The 21,226-nt window shown below is 27.6% G+C and overlaps 2 protein-coding genes across 4 annotated transcripts; one reads left to right on the top strand and one right to left on the bottom strand.

Annotated features, from left to right (window-relative positions):
• Window positions 1-1,361: 1,361 nt before the first annotated feature.
• SERAT3;2 (serine acetyltransferase 3;2) lies at window positions 1,362-5,925 on the bottom strand. 2 transcript variants are annotated; one of them, XM_089766761.1, is made up of 11 exons: window positions 5,787-5,925; window positions 5,468-5,687; window positions 4,953-5,150; window positions 4,782-4,841; window positions 4,458-4,553; window positions 4,353-4,377; window positions 3,961-4,055; window positions 3,167-3,333; window positions 2,993-3,066; window positions 2,301-2,360; window positions 1,362-2,105 (listed from the first exon to the last, which is right to left on the bottom strand). In XM_089766761.1, the coding sequence occupies exons 1-11, from the start codon at window positions 5,789-5,791 to the stop codon at window positions 2,068-2,070; spliced, it is 1,038 nt and encodes a 345-aa protein (XP_089622887.1). In that variant the 5' UTR covers window positions 5,792-5,925; the 3' UTR covers window positions 1,362-2,067. The 2 variants fall into 2 exon arrangements, with proteins under 2 accessions (XP_089622887.1, XP_022741534.1); XM_022885799.2 differs by having other exon boundaries at window positions 5,468-5,850.
• Window positions 5,926-18,484: 12,559 nt separating this feature from the next.
• Window positions 18,485-21,130, top strand: LOC111292400 (isocitrate dehydrogenase [NAD] regulatory subunit 1, mitochondrial-like). Of its 2 annotated transcripts, none has more exons than XM_022884786.2 (4): window positions 18,485-19,169; window positions 19,267-19,506; window positions 19,948-20,026; window positions 20,667-21,130. In XM_022884786.2, exons 1-4 carry the CDS (start codon window positions 18,660-18,662, stop codon window positions 20,939-20,941), a joined length of 1,104 nt encoding a protein of 367 aa, XP_022740521.1. In that variant the 5' UTR covers window positions 18,485-18,659; the 3' UTR covers window positions 20,942-21,130. The 2 variants fall into 2 exon arrangements, with proteins under 2 accessions (XP_022740521.1, XP_022740522.1); XM_022884787.2 differs by having other exon boundaries at window positions 18,511-19,169; window positions 19,279-19,506.
• Window positions 21,131-21,226: the final 96 nt, after the last annotated feature.

Here is a 21,226-nt window from a genome sequence, read left to right as displayed (position 1 = left end):
AAAGATCTAATTAAATATTTTATCTTTTGATATTACAAAAAATGATAAAAAAATTATCAAATCTGATCAATATATAAGAGCTTAAACTTTATAAAAGTGTATAAGTAATATTACCAAATACTACACAATTTTATCAAAATCAAATATGCTTATTGAAGAAATCTATCGTGATAAATAAATAAGAAAACTTCTCCAAAAAATTCAATTTAATTAAAATTAATGTAAAATTTTAGTAATCGATATGAAAAAATATTTATTAAAAAATTATAAATTTTTATAAAAAAAAATTATATTTGCTATTTTATTTTTAATTTAATTAGGATCTTATAAGATATTATTTTTTTCTAAGATAAAAATAGTAAAATTTACTTTCTTATTAAATTTTAAAATTTATGATTTTTAATAACAACTTTTTATTACAGCTATTTATAAATAATTTAAATAGAAAAATTTTATAAATTTTCATAAAATTTCAGTTTTAATACTCTTAAAAATATTTTTTCAAAAAGCATTATGATTTCTCAAAAATAAATTTTGAAAGTTATAAAGCTTGTGAAAATGAGGGATTTAAATAATTTCACTTATAAAAGATTTTGAAAAAGAATGTGAGATGTATAGAAAAAAAAAAAAGGATGCATTCATAAGCCCTTTTAATTAATTTTTTTATAAGTGAAATTATTTAATTATTTTTTCATAAGTTTTTGGATATTAATATTCAATAAATTTTATAATTTATTGGATATTTATTTCTGAAAAATTATAAATTTTACAATAGCTTTCCAGAAATTTATTTTCACAATGAAAATAAAATTTTTTTATGAGAAATTAAAAAAATGATTTTATTAAAATTTTTATTAATTAATGTAATAAAAAATTATTATTGAAAAAATCATAAATTTTAAAATTAATAAAAAAAGTTGATTTTATTATTTTAATGTTAGAGAAATAATAAAATTTTATAAGGCTTTTATTAAATATTTCATCTTTTAATATTACAAAAAATGATAAAAGAACTACTAAATCTAATCAACTTATAAAAGTGTATAGAGCATTATTTGAAGTGTGTTTAAAACCACCATATTATTATTAGTTTGTATGTAAAATACAAAAATTATAATATTATAATTTATGTTCATCCATTATATGCAAAACATATTTTTTATTTTTATCAAATTAATATATAATTTTTATTAAAATTTTAAATTATATCACTTTCGTATATTTTTTTTCATATCATTTTTATATTTATATATTTTGTAATATAATTTTCATATTGTGTTTAAAATTCCCTAGCCTAAATAACGGTGGAAATAACAAAGCTTAAATAAAAAGCCTTCAAAATTCACTACTTACAAAACAACTTTTGCAAGCTTTACCAAGGTGGAATCATTTCTTTATTTGGTAAATATGATGAGGCTTCAACATTGAAACCATAAATAAAATGGTTGAACTTAAGTCCTTCATCATTAAAAGGTAAGGACCTATGTAACATTACTACTCTGTTTAACCGTTGGAGATAGAACATTCAACAGGAAACACAAGACAACAGATTATGTATCTCAACTTTTGTTAAATAAAGACTTTACTCTCGTTAATGATAGCGATTAGAGCCGTGATATCCTTCAAAATTGGATGCGTTGAGCCCTGATTAGAGCCGTGTTCCACAATATGCCAGTTAGCGTTAGTCGACCCAGCACCACCAGAGGCAGAATAACCATTGAACTTGGATGCCTTTGACGCTAGGCTTTCAGGCATAGTAGACAACATTTCATCTTACTGCACTCCAAGTCTAGTGTAGCTCTTGCATGCAAAACCCAAAGGCACACTCAGGTATTTCTTCATTAATTTCATTGAATTATGCCTTTCTGAGACCATGAGCAACTAGGGTATGATTTTAGGGGACAATAAATATCAAATGAGTGAATGACCCATGGCTAGTACAGCAATCCTATTCTTATTGTCTTACATATAACATGTTCGGATACACTACAAACCACACCCATTCTCCCCTAATGACAGGAACAAACCACTGCATTAGCAGAGAACATAGATGGCCCATGGACACCCTCAAGTACCACCATCCTTGTTTTCCTGATCCAATGGCTCTGATAAAAAAGGTAGACTGATTATAGCTTTTGGAAGCAGATTTTACCATACATACAAAGATGAAGATAAAGCAAAAGTGATAGTTCCACCTATCAAAAACATTGGAGAAACAACAGCAAAGGAATCATAGTTGCTGAAACACCCTGGTAACATCTTCTCAAAAAGATGGAAACAAAGAAGTAAAGAATACTTACTAATGGATCTTCCCTCCCTCAAACTAGTGGCTACATATTTGAAAAATTCTTTGGTAGCATCTGCATGTTCACATAACAAGCATTGCAGTCAGTACAGAGATGTAAGCAGCAATGAAACTAATGCAAGGGATGGTAGCGTTTTAGGTTGAGATGCAAACTTTGAACCACAATGCACTCCTCTTGAATCAAAATAATTCAAGCATAGTACATAGAATTCATAAATTGACAACATGAGAGCATTGGTGGAGAGACAACATAATGACAGCAGAACATTTGCAGCAATTGTAACAAATCATAAGGGAAATCTCTTTTTATGACCTAATTTTATGTACTTTTGGCAGTAACCAATTTATACCATTCAAGTTCTCACAAGATTCCAACTGAATATTAAAAATAGTTAATCCAGTCATATGTCGAGAAGATGATTATCAATTGAAGATGAAGGTAGTTTTTCATAAAATCATTTGTACATAATCTAATGGAACTACTTCCACATTTATCCAGATTCCAGAAGATACAACCCAGCCACGATGACAAAAGTAATACTTGAACTGATCAGGAGAGAAAAATATCTCTGAACTTACAGTTCAAATGCAGGAACCTAATGTAAGTTACACCTTAAATGAGTCCAATATTCCATCACAGGGTAAAATATTCTTTTATAATGGTCAACATTCATGCAGAAGACCTACCATGTTTCATTGTCAGAGATGGATCTTGCTCATCTATTGATCCAATTACCTGAGCTGGTGTACCTGCCACCATACTTCAAAACACCCCAAGAAGGTACATCAAACATATATGATTCAGTCAATAAATTCAAAATAAAGTGCAACCATTTAATATTTGGAAAAGTAATGATCTACCTATGTGGAGGAACATGTTTTAATACAAGGGAACCAGCAGCAATCATTGCACCTTCACCTATTTTTATATTACCAAGTATAGTCACACATGCACCAAGTAGTGCACCATCACTAACTTTTGGGTGGCGATCACCAATTTCTTTCCCAGTCCCTCCCAAGGTCACACCCTGAAAGAGAGCATTATATTATTTAAAAGGTCAGCAGGCTCTTCCATACCATAGTTGTTGGTAGTTCTTTCCAACTAGGAGATAAAACACATTGAGAGTTGAGTTTCCAAGTGAGAAACATAAAGAATAATCTTATATCAAAAGAGCAGGCCTTTTCTTTATACAGAAATGAAAAGAATCTATATTTATGAACATTCCCACATGCCCTGCTATCAGCTGGAGAAAAAAGGTCTGAAATTTGGAAAATTGCACTGCTGATCCAGATATGTATATAGACGGGAAAGGGCAAGACATCATCAGGACCTCTTATGACTAGACAAATGAGATAGTAAGTTGACGAATGGAAGAAGACTCAGAAAATGGCATTGATATCAACATCAACTAGAATTCTAGAATTGATCTCCAAACCCAACTCTATTGATGTATTGAACAGTTTAGCCATCACCTGCCTGCTTCAAAATCAATCAGGATTTTTCTAAAATTCTTTTTTTTTTTTGAATTATTAAGAAGTTCAGGGGGTATAATAAAGAAATAAGAAAACAAGAATCATATGTTTTAAACAACCAGGTAATTTTCACACATATCTTTCTTGATATAATCGTTAAGAATGGCAACAAAGTGGCTTACATGCATCAATGAAACACGGTTTCCTACGACTGCCGTTTCACCAATAACAACACCAGTCCCATGATCCAATAATATGCCGTCTCCAATTTTTGCAGCTGCATCAAATCATGACATAAGAAAAGAAGTTCACTAATATTCTTACATGAGAACTAGAGAAACCTTTATTATTATCTTCACTGATACCAAACTGAATAGGCAACTATCACTGCATAAACCCTCAAAAAGAAAGAGAGATTTTATAAGCTGCTTAACACAAAAAAACCACAGAATTACAGCTCTTTCCCCTCTTCTACACGTGTAGGATGACATATAATTTGTTAGAACTTAATAACCAGAGATTATATATCGTGAACAGCATGAAAGACATGATACAAAGTATGAAATAAACATACCTGGATGTATGTCAACTCCAAAAACCTGAAGAGTATGCAAAAGATATGTTAAAAGGAAAACTGAAAAGGCACAAACCTAATCAAGGAACCAGAAGCAAAACTCACCTCGCTAATCCTGCTTTGCAATGCCAGTGCCAACACTTTTCGCCCTTGCTTCCATAAGGCATGTGCTACTCGATATGATTGCAGAGAATGGTATCCCTGAAAACAAAGGACGGTGAGTAATAGAAATGGATGTGCAATAGTAGTTAACAGCCTTCATATTCCTTATCTCTTAAAATTTCTTCTTTTAATATCTGAAAGCATAATTAATCAATTAGCTTTCTAAGGAATACCACAACTACAATTAAAAACAAGGGCAGCAAAGCAACTGATTTGAAAGTCATGAAGTTGTGCATACATAAGTAAGTAGGTTAAAAAATATATTACCTTAAGATATAATAAAGCTGAACTATATGACAAACAGGCAGGATCTCTGTCTATGAATGCCTGCAGATAAAATATTTCCAAACAAAAATACAGGAAAAATTATTGTTGAAGCAAAGACTTCTACAAACAGACATCACTTCTATATTATCTCTTAAAAACCAACAAAATTACCTGCACATCCAGGCGTATTGATCGTTTAATACCTCTATCATGCATCATAACATCACAAAATATATCCATCAGTTGAGTTGCCAAGAGTGTAGGATTTTGTAGACGATTGGCAAGAACAAAACCCAATGCTTGTTCCAAACAATCATGTGCCAAGATACTTGCGTACAAGAAGCTACTTAAAATAGGCTCCTTTTCTGCCTGCAGCAAGTAGAATTCTAGTCAATTTATCTCACACAATACCAAGGAGCAAAGGAAACTATATTTAAGTCATTGTGACAATCAAGAAGGATAGATTAGTAAACAACCTCCTTTAATGAGAAAAACAAAGAAAATATATGTCATCCATTCAGGTTTGAATAGACTCTAGATGCCATGACAATTTAGACAAAACACATAAGATGCTCCTTCAATAATCAAAGTCTCGTCACTAACAGATCAAGCAGACCATTCAAGAAGCACCCCATGAAAAAAAAAATCACAAAACAAAAAGAGCAAGTAACTATGAAAATGGATACCTCCAACTTGGCCTCCTCTCGCACAGCATCCCATATTGGGTCATAACCCGAATTGGCAACAGAGTCAGTGTCAGGCTTGGAAAAGCCCATTGCATACACTGGAAACACCTTCTCAAAAGGAAACTGTATAGACTTCATTTTATCTTCGCCTCCATCTTCGCTTTCTTGTAGAGACAGCCCACTTGAGAGCATCTGGGGAAACGATTCCCATCGCTTATCACTGACACAACCCATGAAAATAAAGATAGAAAGGAAACGAAAAGGTAGGAATTGTTTGCAAATGAACAACTCTATTCATGAACGAACAAAGGAGAGGAACCTCATTTTTTTTTGTTTTTCCGTTAATTGAAGTGTATTTCTTGTTCTTTCAGGGGGCGGTTTGATAAAAGGGATGGCTGCATAAAAGTGTGTGTCTTGCTTTTTATGAATGGCTCACATGTTTCTATGTTTACACCATGGTTTGGAACTTGGGTTTGGGTTGACGGCTTGAGGAGTTAATACTTATGCCTTCACTTATTTTATTACTATTATTTTATTTTATTTTTTGATTTTTGTTTTTACTTTTTAAGTGTTTAGGGTAAAAAATCCCACTAGTGTAATGGTGTTTCTAAGTCAATATTTTTATTTATTTATTTATTTTTTTTATTGAGTGCTATGGGTTCTGAATTTCATTCAATGCATTTTTTTTCCCAATCAATTCAAACAGGTCAATATTAAGTGCTATGGATTTAATACATTTCTTTATTTACATCCCAACTAATAAGTCAATATTTTTATTTTGTTCTCAAATGATGCCATTCATATTTATACTCTTTACAACTTTTATTTAATACATAAATTTTGATTATGTATAGATTAATAGTACATGATTAAAGGAGTGCCATGAGCATTCTTTTGTTTTTTTGCCAAAATTTTTTATATTTAATAAATATTTTTAATAAATTTTGTTCTTAAAAAGTAGGACTCACCTTACATCAAGTCTTTTTTTTTTTTTTTGTTTTCATCTTTTTCTAAGGATAAAAATATTATATTTATAAATAATTAAAATGTACTTTTTTCATTCATTTATCTATATTATAAATTCTGTTTATTTTGACTTTTGTTTCACCTTATTCAAGTTGTCAACGTGGCACTTTATATTTCTTTATTTTTTGTTTTTTTTGTCTTTTTTATTTCTTTTTTATTTTTAATCTAAATAAATATGTGAAAAAAAAAAAAACCAATTGGGGTGTCCAAACACTAACCTAACTTGATTTTTTTTTTATTTTTTAATTACATAAAATTTGTAACAAAAAAAGTTAATGGGTGAAAATAACAAAATAATTCATATCTATTGGATTTTCATCTGACTTGATGCAATATGGTATGATTTTTTTTTGGCTTTTTCTTCTTTTTTTTTATTTTTTTATTAGATAAATTTTTTGAGAAACTAATGTTAATGGAGGTGTCCATATAATACTCCATCGTCTATTTTTTTTGTTTTTTTTATGTTTTTATTAGATCAATTTTACAATAAAATAAACTGTTTGATAAAATTGACGAAATAATCAGTATTTAATAGATTTCGATTCATCTTGATTTGAGATGAGCGTTTTTTCAAAAATTACTATTAAATTAGTCGAGTTAGTTTTTTTATAGAAAGTGAAGATGAGTCAAAAGTGATTTTAAGCACGCTGTCGCTAACCACTCCATAGTATATATAAATGTATATATTTTACTATTTATTTGATTATATGTATAGTATATTAATAAAGTTATTATCTTATACATTTATTTAAAATATTAATACTTTAAATTTAATTTTAATGTCCATATGACACCTCAATTAAACCTGTTCAAGAGTCGAGATATCTACTCAAGCCTAAAAGTCTACTCAAGTTTTAAGAGGGTTTGGATTAGAAATTAAAATCTATTAAATGGGTTTAGGCATAATTTTTAAATCTATTTAAATTTCGAGCTGAGAATTGGATAAAAGAATTAAAGTTTAAGCCTAACCCAGTCTAGCTTGAATAAAATATATAATTAAAATATTATAATCATATAAGTATATATATGTGAATTTTTATTTTTATATTTTACTTTTTAAAATTTTTTTTATTATATAAATTAAGTTTAATAAGTGAGTTTGAGATTTATTTTTTCAATTAGAGTTGGACTTAAAAAATTTTGAGACCTGAAATATCGAGTTAGGTATGACCTAAGCAATCACATAAGCTAATAATACTAAGTATGGGCTCAGTCCGATCCATAAACACCCTAAACCTCAATGATCTCATTTTTTTTTTCTTTTTTTTTTGGGTTTATTTTTACATTTGTGTTTTTTTTCAAAATTTTTTAATAAAGTTATTATTTGATAATTTAATTTAAAAAATTAACATTTTAAACTCAATTAGGATGTCTATATAATGCCCTAATAAGCTTCATTTTTTTTTTTTTGCATTTTTCTTTTTCTTTTCCTTTTTTTGATTTTTTCTTTTTATGCTTTTTATATTGAATTAATTTTGCAAAAAAATAAAACCAATTAAGGTGTTCATGTGGCACCTCATTTGGCTTTTTTCTCTTTGCCTTTATTGTATTTTATTAGAAAAATTTTACAAAAAAAGGTGTCCATTGATAGAAATGCCAAAATAATCTGTATCCGATGAATTTTTATCAATTCTGATTCGATAAGGGTTAGTTTTTTAAATCAAAATTGAGTTAGAATGGATCGAGTTTTTATAAGAAACAAGATCAAGGTAGAAGTATGTTTAAGATGATTTGACCAAACTCATATATATATATATATAAGTGTATATTTTATTATTAATTTAATCTTATATTTATATATATTTTTAAACTCAATTTAATAAATTAATATTTTAAACTTGATAGGGGTGTCCATATGACACTTTTTATAGGTTTTATTTTTTTTTCTTTTTTGTCCATTTTATTTTTTTTCAATTTTTTTATTTTTTATAAAATAAAATTTGTAAGAATATAAGGCCAATTCAGTTATCTATATGTCATCCCCCTTTGTTTTTATAACTTTTCAACTTTTATTTTTTTTCTTGATTAGGTAAATTTTGTAACAAAAAAAAAATCAATGAATAAGGATGGCAAAATAAAAAAAAAATTTAACCTATGACAACATATGAGTGTCACACCAAGTATTTCAAAAGAGTAAGCAGTGTATTTTAATTCTACATTAAATAGGAAAAGGAAGTTTGCTAGGTATATAAATGTTGGCACTATACACCCCAATAAGTTGGTTTTGATAGAAAAAAAATAATGATCACGTAACAAATGATATCAAGTTAACTCTTGACTTATTCAACTCAACACCAAGCACCGCAACGAGGCAAGTAAGGTGGGCAAGTTTATCTACTTAATAAGGTGTAAAGGTAAGGCACGGTAGCAAAATCTAACCATGCCAAAATGCTCTAAAGGGGGAATAGGTAAAGTGGCAACCGTGATGAAGACCTCATGAATCGAGTAAGAGAGAATGTTGTGCCAAACACTCTAAAAAAATAGGTACGGTGTTTCAATCTCACATCATATAAGAAATGGGAAGGTCATTTAGGATATAACTGTTAGCGCTACAAGCCTCAATAAAATTGGTTTTGTGGGCAATGATTAATTACCACGTGACACGAGTACTCACCTAATAAAAATTAATATTAGTAAAAATATAAAAGAAAATTTTCTTTTTTTACTTATAGCCTAGATTACAGGCTATATAATGGATGGAAGCTTGGTTTTACTTTATTTTAAACAAACTTTTCGAAATGAAAAAGATACTATCATTGATTTTATATCTAACTATCATATAATTTTGTCTACACCTTTACTAGTGTGTGTTTATATATATATATATATATATATATATATTTATTTATTTATTTATTTATTTATTTATATAGGTTTTGGTGCATTGTTGCTCTTGTTTCTTTTCGAGAAGAAAAGTGGAAGTGTTTCTATTTGTAGAGCTGAGAAAGCTGGTCCAAGCTAGAAAATCGCTCGAGCTTATCTGTGATCGAACATGGATCAACTCAGATTGATTAAGAAAAGTCAAAGGTTAAACCCGTAAAACTCAATTCGACAAAATTCAAACACAAAAAAGCTCAACATTGATACAACATGAATTTGTAATGATTTGAACTCAAGATTGATCCAATTTAAAACCCGTAAAAGATCAAATTATAACTTGAAAAAAACTTGAATTATAATTATATGATTATTTTTTAAAAATAAAAATAAATGATGAACATTTTTTTAACTAAAAATTTTAAAATGTTATTATTTATAATTATTAAATAATTATAGCAATTATTTATCATAAAAAAGTTAACACTGAATTTTTAAATTTGATTATGAAGTAAAATTAATTTTGAAACACACTAAATATTAATATAAAATTAATTTTAAAAATATTCTTATTATATTTACAATAATTATCAATAAAAATAAAAAAATAATATCATTAATTTAAAATTTGATTTCATTATAAAAATATTAATTTACAATATATTATTGCTTTATTGTATTTATTCCCTATTTAAATTTTAATTTAATATAACATTAATTCAAATATAAAAAAAATTATATTATAATTTTAACATTTGATTGAATTTGATGTTTTGAGGAAAACATTAATATCATTATTAACAAAATTAATTTCTGATTATATATTTTTTTGGTGTTTCAAACATATAAAAATATTAAATTTACTTAAAAATAAAATATTACCTTATAAATTAAAACATATTATTTTAAAAATTGAAATATGAAGATGAAAAAAGTTTAATAACGGCCCGTTTGAGAGTTGAGAGTCGGAATATGGCACTGGTTTTCAGATTTTTCGACTGGAGGGTATCGTGAAATTGGGAACGCCGCCACTTTGATTTTTCTGTTTTTTGTTTTCACATTTCTTAATTTTTAATTTTAATAACAGATAAAAAGAAATTTAATTTGATGTTTAATTGATTTATTAATATATATTATAAATAAAATTAAAGTAATTATAGAATTAATTATTATCAATAGTAAATTAAAATATAATTTAGAAGTATACTATACCAGTAATAATTTTAACACAATTAATTTTTATACTTAATTGATATTAATATTAATTATATTTAAGCAACTACTCATTTAGGGTTATTAGCATTATATTAATTAATTTAATAATGTCTACTAGTTAATATTCTAATTGGATAATTGGTTAATTGATGTATATCTAATTTAATTATATTTATGTTGATGTTAAAATGATAAAATTAGTGTGATCAATTATTATATATGATTATATTTAACAAGGAAATATTAGTATAATAATTCATATACAAACTAAAAACAAAATAGATATTAATTGACCAATTATTCATATTAAAATTCGTTATATTAAAAATTGTTATAATTGATAATTCATTTTTTTAATAATAACTATTATTCAGCATTATAATTGGACAATTGGTAATTGATGAATATTCTGAATCTTTTATTTCAAAATGGTCAAAGATTAAAATTAGATTAATGCTATATGAATTAATTTTTACATATCATGGTTTTTCAAAATTTTTAAGTTTGATTATTAAGATTAAACCAATTAATTGATAATCATTTAATATTTATTATTTAACATTCTAATTAAACATTTACTCAAGCAGTGTATAAGATTAGATTTAATTTAATTATGTTGGCATTTCATTTATTTTCAGACAAAAGTCTATAACTAATAAAATTTCAAAATTATTTGGATCTATTTAAGTTTGCTTAATTCAAATTGAACCAAATTTGAAATAATTCGAATGCGAAATAATTTATACTTGATATTATCTAAACTCAAAAAGCTTGAATTCAAAATTATTTGAATAAAAAAAAATCCAAATCCAAAAAATTGTAATTCAAATTATCCAAATCCAAAAACAACCCGATCTGAACTAGCCGAATTAACTTGTTTGTCTCCTCTATCTATTTTGTAGCTGTTTGCAATGAACATATTAGAATATTCCCACACCATTAATACAGTATTTATTTCACCATTTTTAAGTTGTAGGAAGTTCTAAGTTTAAGCAATTAAATATTAATAGGAGAACTCGAACCATTGTTTTTGCCATTAACAAACCTCATTAATCATCATGCTACTTTTTTTTTTTTTTTTGAGAATGCTACTCGCATTTTGTTAAATCATGACTTTTATTAGGGGAGAGCATTAGTAAATTTTATCCAAATCAATAGACGGAAAAACTAAAATTCAATTAAATCGACTCGGTTTTATTGGATTTTTTGGTTTTGTTGGTTGTAAGGTTGGTTTTAGTGGTTTAATCGGTCGATTTATGGTTTTATATCTAATAAATCGAACCGACTGAAAAAAATTTAAACACTCGTTTACCCAGTATGAAAATACCCTTTTACCCAACCCATTTATGTTATGAATCCCTAAGTTTCCTTCATTTCTTTCTTTCCTTCATGCATGCCTCTGACGCCCTCTTAACCTTCTCATAACCCTCATGCCTCTCAGTTTATTTATTTGGTAAGAATATTTGATATCTAAAGCAAAGCGGGGAAAGAAGTGAGCAGATGTGAGCTGTCATTACATTGCTCGCTAGTTTCAAATTTCTCAACATATGTGAATCATGAGGCTGCAGCACAATCTGCAGCAACCACTACTTGGGGCTCCAGAGTAATTGCAGTCACTTTCGATACGACTCGTGATGGTTCTGTAATTGTTGGTGTTGTTGTTGAAGGTACTTGTTTGATTTTTTAAGTTAATTTTTTAAATTTCTTGCTGTTCCCATAACAGAGCTTATGTGTAATGTTTGATTGATTTGTTGTTTCTGCTTCTTGAAAAATCTTGAAAATATCAATGCATGGAAGTTTTTTTTACAGATTAATTATTATCCCTTATATATAATGTACAAAACTGAAAATTGTTTCTGTTTCGAGGAGTCATATGATATATGTGGAAGGGTGTTGGATTTGGTTTAATTTCAAATGTATTGTCTATATTGTTTAATCTTCGTGCGATTGTAAAGCTAAGAAGAATTCAATGAATAGAGTTTATTATGCATAATTTGGTGAAAGAATTTAGTGTGTTTCAACATGAAAAAACCAAAAAAAATTGAAAAAATCAACTAATTTATTTTGGTTCATTTTTTTTAATTATTACTCTTTAAATCGGTCGATTCATTTTTTTGTAAATTAAATCGATTATATCAAATTTTAAATTTTTACAACTGAATTAATTGATTCTACTGCATTTTCAGTAACGTGCAATTAACAACAGAAAAGTGATAAAAAGGCTATGGTGAAATCCAAATACGCACATGCTAAGATTATTTCTATCAGACTTAACCCCTATTTTTTTACTAGAGGTTTAAGGTCCGGTGGAAAATTTATTTTCTACCGCAATCATATTTTTCATTATTATCCATACTTATTTCTTTTTTTCTTTTCTTATCTTTATTATATAGTGCATTTGGTTATATGTATATTGTTAAAAAATTTAAATAATTTTTATTAATTTAATATGAGTAAATAACTCTAATCTAATAATTGTTTAGACATTAAATATAAAAATTATTAAATTCAAACTTTAAATAAATTCATTATATCAAATTTTTAGTTTAATATGTTTAATGGTAATTTTTTTCTCATAACAATTCATCTTATTGTCACTGTTATTTTTTTTATTCAAATACATATTTCACTATTAATTTTAATTTTATTGTTATAATAACTAATTTTATATATATCATTATTTTCAATTTCATTGTAACCAATCTCATTGCATATCTAAACATACCTTATATATCAATATTACTATACTAGCTATATACCAATGAAGTGTAATTAGTAATTGACAAAAAAATTACGTAATAACTATTAGAGAAATTATTTGATATATTGATAGTAGAGTTTTTTAATTTTATAAATAGGATTAAAATGGTGACATATATCTTTTTTTTTTAAATTAATTTTTTGTTTTTTTAAATAGATATTAAAAGACATATGTTATCATCTTAATCTTACTTGTAAAGTTAAAAAAACTCTACTATCAGGATATATTTTGTATACAAAATTATGATAAGATAGAATAAAATGATATTATAAATATGATTAGGTTAAATAATATCATTTTATTTTGCATTTGATGTATAAAGATTATGATAAAATAATTTATTTATTGATCAAAATTATTTTTTTAAAATTTATATAATTTAAATTATTGATATAATTTTTAAAAGTATAATAAGATATATAAGTTAAATTTTATAAATTAAAAACAATCTTTTCCAAAAAATTGAATCGCCAAAATGACAATTAAATTTTTTTATAATCCTATTTATTTCTTTAAATATAAATTAAATATAATATAAAATAATTATCATAATTTTTCATTAATAATTTTATACATCAAACATATTCTTAAATAATTTCTCTACCTATTATTATTATTATATAATTAATGGGATTAAAAAGTTGAAAGAAATTTTATGGTATCCGTAAATTGGAAGCAGCCGTGCCTAATTGGTGGTTACCATTTGATGTTGAAAGTCAATGGAAATGACAGGACCGAGCAGCACTCTCCAAATCAAAGAAAATGGGATTAAGCAATGTAATGGAGAGTGAGGCATTCATTGTCAACATCCGGCATCTGCATTTGATGATGTGGTTTTATGAAGAGTGTAGGCACTCCAGATCCAATTGTATATGGCCATGTAAACGACTAGAGACATTCTGCATTATTTTATTTATCACAGTTTGCAGTTGATGATTACTATTATAAAACACTATTCTATATTGTCCCATAAATCATGCATCTAAGATCTCAGTCTAACGCATGATTTGTTTGCGCTGTTTGAGTATTTGTCCCTTGCCTGGTCCCTACCAAGCTCTTTTTTTCTTCAAATTTGTATGTGGTTGTGCATTTTTATTCTCTTGCTCGGTTGGGATGAAAATTTAAAGGGCACTCTTTTCAGTATAAAAAATGTAAAAACCCTATATTTTATATGCTTGCTGCCCCGATTTATTGTAAAACAAATTCTTCACCACTTGTTTAAGAACTTTGAATGACAAAAGTGTAGTTAAAAACCAAAAGAAATTGATGGAATCAAGGAGGAATGATAGAATGGTATTGATTATTGTGTTTGATTCTTTGATTGCTTTAAACTGGTGCAAAAAGGAGGAGGCTTGACCATGGAAGTTGTGGACCATCTTTACTTAAATAGATAGTCTTTGGAGATGATTAGAGATATCAGGCGGCTAAAGGTGTACAGAGAGAAGCCATTGAGATGAGGGATGCTTTGCAAAGGCAGGGGAGTTGTTCATGGCTCGGTAGCCACCTGGTTAACCGGTTGCAAAATAGGGCTCTTCTTTGTTTCTTTCGTATTTGCAAGACGGGTTTGATGGGCCAATATATATTATCTTCATTTTTTAAAGAAGGCGAGAGCCCATAACGGTTCTTCTATCAAATTTTCCTTCTTGTTACTGAAATAATAATATGAAAAAAAGGAGAGAACTGACAGAAAATAGACCTCAGTCCTATGAGATTATAAAAATAAAAGATATTTATCTGTTTATTCTAATACACTTGTTTTCTTATATATAAAATTCATCAAAGAAAATATTAATGTCATGAATATTTTTGGTACTTATATGTCATGAATTTTACGTAGTACTATTATTTTTATTTTTGTCTTATAATAAAATCTAGGCTGATGATTTTTTTATTTAAAGATTTCTTATATGTAAAGTACTATATGTAACTATGCCTGTCAAAATAATACTGCTCCTAAGTCCCACTTTTTTGCTTTCAATCTAAATGCATTTTCTTTTTATCCGCACTTTATTCTTTGAAATATTTTACTTATAATTCTTGTAATATAATTAATCAGTTATAATTTAAAATCATATGAGATTTATTAAAATTTTATATTAAATTTACACTTACAAATGATAAATTTTTATATAATTTTTTTATTATAATTAAATAATTATAAAATTATAATAAAAAAATTTATAAGTGATATATTTTCAAGCAACATGCTTCCAATGCTAATATTAATTTTCAGCACTCCTTTGTATTTTTTAATATAAAAATACAAAAGGAGAAAATTTGTAAGCATAGGAAATCAAAATTTTAATCTTATAAAATCTATATTTCAAAAGAAATGGATAAATCATTTGGATTATATTTTAACCTTTTACTAATTTTTTCTGTAAAAAAAAAAAAAGAAATCTCTTGAGTAAAAAGGTTCAAACTCTAAAGAGCTAAGTGTCAAACTCAGGTCACTAAACCAGACAAAAACATATTTACACGCGGCGTATTGCCAACGCGATTCCACTTCTGTCTGCTTCTCTATCGGAGAAAAGGGCGAATGGAAACATGGTCTTATCTACAGTGGATCATTAGATTCATTACTGACGAATTATTCTTTAGTGTTGGCAAATTGGCGATGCTTATCATTTTTTTAATGTCTTAAGATTAAATTTTGGTCAAGTATAAATGAACAATATATAATTAAAATAACATATGATTTTTTTTATTTTTTTAATATTTTTTGTCAATTTTTTATATGTAATAAACATTTTTATAGATTTTATTTTATTTTTTTTAAAGTGAGATCTATTTTACATAAAAAAAAAAATCTTTAAAACATTTTTTTGGGAATAAAATACTATATCTGTAAATAATTAAAATATAATCTATACATTTATTTCTCAATTATATAAATTCTGCTTATTTCTATTTACAATATATTGACGTGACATTTTGTTTCTTTTATTTTTTTTCATTTAGATAAATTTAATTTTAAAAATAAGATTGAAGTGTCTATGCAACACCTTAATTTGATTTTTTTTTTTATCTATTTCATTATTTTTGTTTTAATTACAAAAATTTTGCAATAAAAGGAATGATAGATGAGTAAAATAATTTATATCAAATGAATTTTAATTTGACTTGATAGTGCGCATTTTTTCTTTCTTTTTTGTTTTTAAAATTTTTTTACTTTTAGTTTATTTATTTATTTATTTTTTAATTAAATCATTTTTGTAAAAAAAAATATTAATGAAGATGACCATGTAACATCCCATTTTTTTTATTTTTTTCACATTTATTTATTTATTATTTTTAATTAAAGTAATTTTGCAACAAAATAAAATGATTAATAAAAATAACAAAATAATTAATATTTGATAAATTTTTATTCGTCTCGAATTAATATAAACGTTTTTATAAAAAATCAATATCAAATCAATTTAAGTTGATTTTATAATAAAAATTAAAGATGGATGAAAAGCAGATTCAATTTTCTATCCCAAGTCACCTTATGATATATATAAATGTGTTTATTTTATTATTTATTTAATTTTAAATTTGTATATGTCTTTATCGATTCTTTTGTTTAAAGTTTGGTATTAAGTAGATCTACACACAAAAAATTTTTAAAAAAATTATTTTTTATAATTTATATTTTGTGAGAATAAGAGGCCAATTTAGATATCTACATTCACCTCCATTTAGATTTTTTTTTTTACCTTTGATCCTTTTTTTTTAATAAGGAAAATTAAAAAAAAATGAATAAAAATAATAAAACAAAAAAAGTTTTGACTCCAGACAATACATAAAACACTCCATATCTAATATTTAATTTTGTAGAAAAATGGGGAGAAGAGAGTGTCCGGGTGGCATCACTCCCTTCCTCTATTCTTTACTTCTTTTTTTTTTTTAAATTTAATTTTTATTTAATCTTTTTTTTTGTTTTTAACTTATTTATTCATTTTATTTTTATTAGATAACTTTTGTTAAAAAAAAAAAAATCAATGAAAGTAGGGATGATGAAATAATCTGGATTCCTTTGATTTTGATTTGCATTGTTTCAACATAAGTGCATTTAAAAAAAAATTCAGATAGAAATTGTTTAAATAAAGTTGGATTGAAAACGTATTTAAAGTGTTTCAGTTTGTCTTAATGTCCATGTGGCACCCTTTTTTTTTTCATTTTCTGTATTTTTAAAGCTTTTTCTTTTTTTTTTACTTTTACTTTTTTTAGATAAATTTTATAATATAAAATAAATTAAGATAAATATTACAAAATAACCTATATGATGGGTTTTATTTATTCCGAGCTAATTAATACACTTTTATTTAATTTGAGATAATTAGATTAAATTATTTTTAATTGAGTTCAAGTTAGAGTAAGGTTTTGAGTCTTATGACTTTAATATATATAAAATATATACTTTATTATTTATTTAATATTATATTTATATATTAATAAAAAAAATTTAATATCTTAATTTAATAAATTCACATACCATTTTATTTGAATTTATTTTTTTAAAATTTTATTTATTAAATAAATTTTGTAAAAAAAAATTAATGAATGTAAATATGACAAAAAAAACTTATATTCAATGAATTTTGATTTATTATGATTCAATTGATGTATTTTTTTCAAATAAAAATTGAATTAAGTTTTATTTTTTTGAATAATTTTAATCAAATCAATATTGGGTTTGGGATGCTATACCTTGACTCTTCTCGGGATTATTAAAAATTATTTTATTATTTATTTAATAATAAATATATTATTTAATTTTTTAATTTAATAAAAAATTATATTTATATATAATTAAATTATAATTTATATTTAAAATAAAATACATATTTATCTATTTTTTTGAGTATAAGGGGTGGGGGATGGGGACGGGGGAGACTCAAAACCGTGACTTCATGCTTTGTGTAGGCTTTTTTGGGCCACTAGACTAAGAGGCAGGGCACATATATATATATATATATATATTTATTTATAGATTCTCATTCGTCAAAACTTTGACATAAAAATTTTATTTTTTTATATTTAAAATATAATTTTTAAAAAATTATCTAGTAAGGAAATGCGAGTCTAGTCTAATTATAATTATAATTATAATTATAATAATATATAATTTTTGGTGCAAAGCCACAATTTTACTTTTCTTTCCTCAAATAGAATACCTAATTTATTAAAAAAAATCCCTAACTTATTAAATTAATTATTTGCTTTTAATAATATTTCATGGACTCTGGGAATTATTTCCTGCTCTTCCAATGGCGTCTTACTTACCTTTAAACTAAAGCCCCAAATAACGCAATAACCAAAATTCTTCTTTCTATATACTCGCTCCCTCCAATCGTAAAGCCCCACCGCAATCCATCTACGAGACCGATGGCCCGAAGATCCATACCGTTCCTCAAACAACTCTTGACCTCTCCATCTTCTAACCTCACACCGACCCGATCCGTCACCTACATGCCACGGCCGGGCGACGGTGCACCGCGACCCGTTACCTTGATCCCGGGTGACGGGATTGGCCCTCTGGTGACGGGTGCCGTGGAGCAAGTGATGGAGGCGATGCACGCGCCTGTGTACTTCGAGCGATACGAGGTTCACGGCGACATGAAACGCGTCCCTCTAGAAGTGATCGAGTCGATTAAGAAGAATAAAGTTTGTTTAAAAGGAGGATTGGCTACGCCGATGGGAGGAGGTGTCAGCTCGCTGAACGTCCAGCTAAGAAGAGAGCTCGATTTGTACGCTTCGCTTGTCAATTGCTTCAATTTGCCTGGCTTGCCTACGAGGCATGAGAATGTTGATATTGTGGTGATTAGAGAGAACACCGAAGGCGAGTACTCTGGCCTCGAACACGAGGTCGTCCCTGGAGTCGTCGAGAGCCTTAAGGTACTCCGTTTTAATCCACGCTTTATCTTTGTGCTAAATCTGAATAAAGTTAAGGATTTTATTTTGTTTGATGTGTCTCATACTAGTCGATTGCTAGGTGATAACAAAGTTCTGTTCGGAGCGAATCGCAAAATATGCATTCGAATATGCTTATTTAAACAATAGAAAGAAAGTGACCGCTGTGCATAAAGCCAACATTATGAAGCTTGCTGATGGGTTGTTCTTGGAATCATGCCGAGAGGTTGCTACCAAGTATCCAGGGATTAAGTACAATGAAATAATTGTGGATAATTGCTGTATGCAGCTTGTTTCGAAGCCTGAGCAGTTTGATGTCATGGTACTGTTCATATCCTTCTGTCTATGCTATTTCTGTTTCTTATGTTATGTTGATTGTAGAATTTCATATGCAATGGTTAAACTTAGAAATGTGATTGACCATTTTGTATTGTAGAGAAACAGCCTAAAACAAGTGGTGTTAAAAATAATGGAATTAAACAATATGATATGATATGATATGATATGATATGATATGTATACTGCTACACTGCTAGCATATCTCTATCGAGAAAGCCATGTAAATTGAGTCACTTTCTTGGGGATTAGGCAATCCTGGTAATGTCAATGAAAGTAGGTTATTTTAAGAGACTCTAGTAACTTGGTAGAAAATAGGTGATTATTGTTCAACTCTAGTAACTTGCTTCTCTCTTTACTTTCTTCTTTTCTTCTTATTATAATTAATGATACTCTAACTGATGTTGGCTGGTCTTTTTTTTTTCAGGTGACACCCAATCTTTATGGCAATTTAGTTGCAAATACAGCAGCTGGTATTGCTGGGGGCACTGGAGTTATGCCTGGAGGTACAACCACTGACACACATCAGTTGATGATCTTTTGAAATGTTTTCTTCCGTTTCTTAAATATTTGCTACCCTAACCTTTTCTGGAATGGGCTACATTCATATTGTTGAATCATTGATGAATATATGACAAAAGACAGACCTTGGCAGCTGGTGCTATTTACCAAAAGGAGAAAGTGGTGATTATGGAATCATTCAAAATCAAATAATTCCTGCTATCAATTTTATTTTTTTGTTTGTCCTTTCAACGGGAGTAATGAAAACTGTATGCATGTACATCTAAAAAGCAATAGCAAGTGCTTGTATTTGGCTGTAGGACTAAAATTTGAATAGCTTTTATGCTCATGTTTGTAAACCATGTAATGAAGATATGTGTAATTGCATGGGAGAAATTTTGAAGCATGTACCTTATCTTCGTTCTAGTACTCTTATTACCTTGTATAGTTAGCAACTCTGAACATGTGAGATTACATTGAAAGCAAGCAAATTTTCACTCCACTTTATTCAGTTTTGCAAGGGTTGGGTATAAGATATTGTTGACGGAAAAAGGTGCCACCAGTTCTGGTGTAGTATCGGAGTCTCTCTGAATCATGTATGTATGACTAAAATCTTGTTCCAATGCTGGGGTGCTATTTGTGCAGGCAATGTTGGGGCTGATCATGCTGTTTTTGAGCAAGGGGCTTCTGCAGGAAATGTGGGCAGTGAGAAACTGCTGGAACAGAAGAAAGCCAACCCAGTGGCCGTGCTTCTGTCATCTGCTATGATGTTGAGACATCTGCAGTTTCCCTCATTTGCCGATCGATTGGAAACTGCTGTGAAACGGGTTATATCGGATGGCAAGTACCGCACAAAGGACCTTGGAGGAACTAGTACCACTCAAGAGGTTGTTGATGCAGTCATAGCTGCGTTAGACTGAGTGAGAGGGTAGTTGAGTAGTCAGTGCTTTACATAGAAAGTTTGTCCATCTATTGTGGGAATTTCCCTCGCAAACTCTTCATTTTGAGCTTGGATCAATAACTGTTGATTTTATTCAGTCACAATTGAAATTATCATGTCTAAATAATCTCAATTCCAAATCAAAGATGGAATTTGCTTTTTGAGATAACTTTGTTATGTATCTAACTCCATTCTTGCTGCTGTGACAACGCTCGCATAGCCTGCTGTCCGGACAATGAGATTTTTTGTAGCCCACTTCTTTTTA

This window comes from Durio zibethinus, chromosome 10, assembly GCF_047325235.1.
Source record: "Durio zibethinus cultivar Kanyao isolate XHJ-2024 chromosome 10, ASM4732523v1, whole genome shotgun sequence".
Taxonomy (NCBI): domain Eukaryota; kingdom Viridiplantae; phylum Streptophyta; class Magnoliopsida; order Malvales; family Malvaceae; genus Durio; species Durio zibethinus.
Note: the sequence above shows the minus strand (reverse complement) of the source record. Positions and strands in the feature narration are given on the sequence as shown.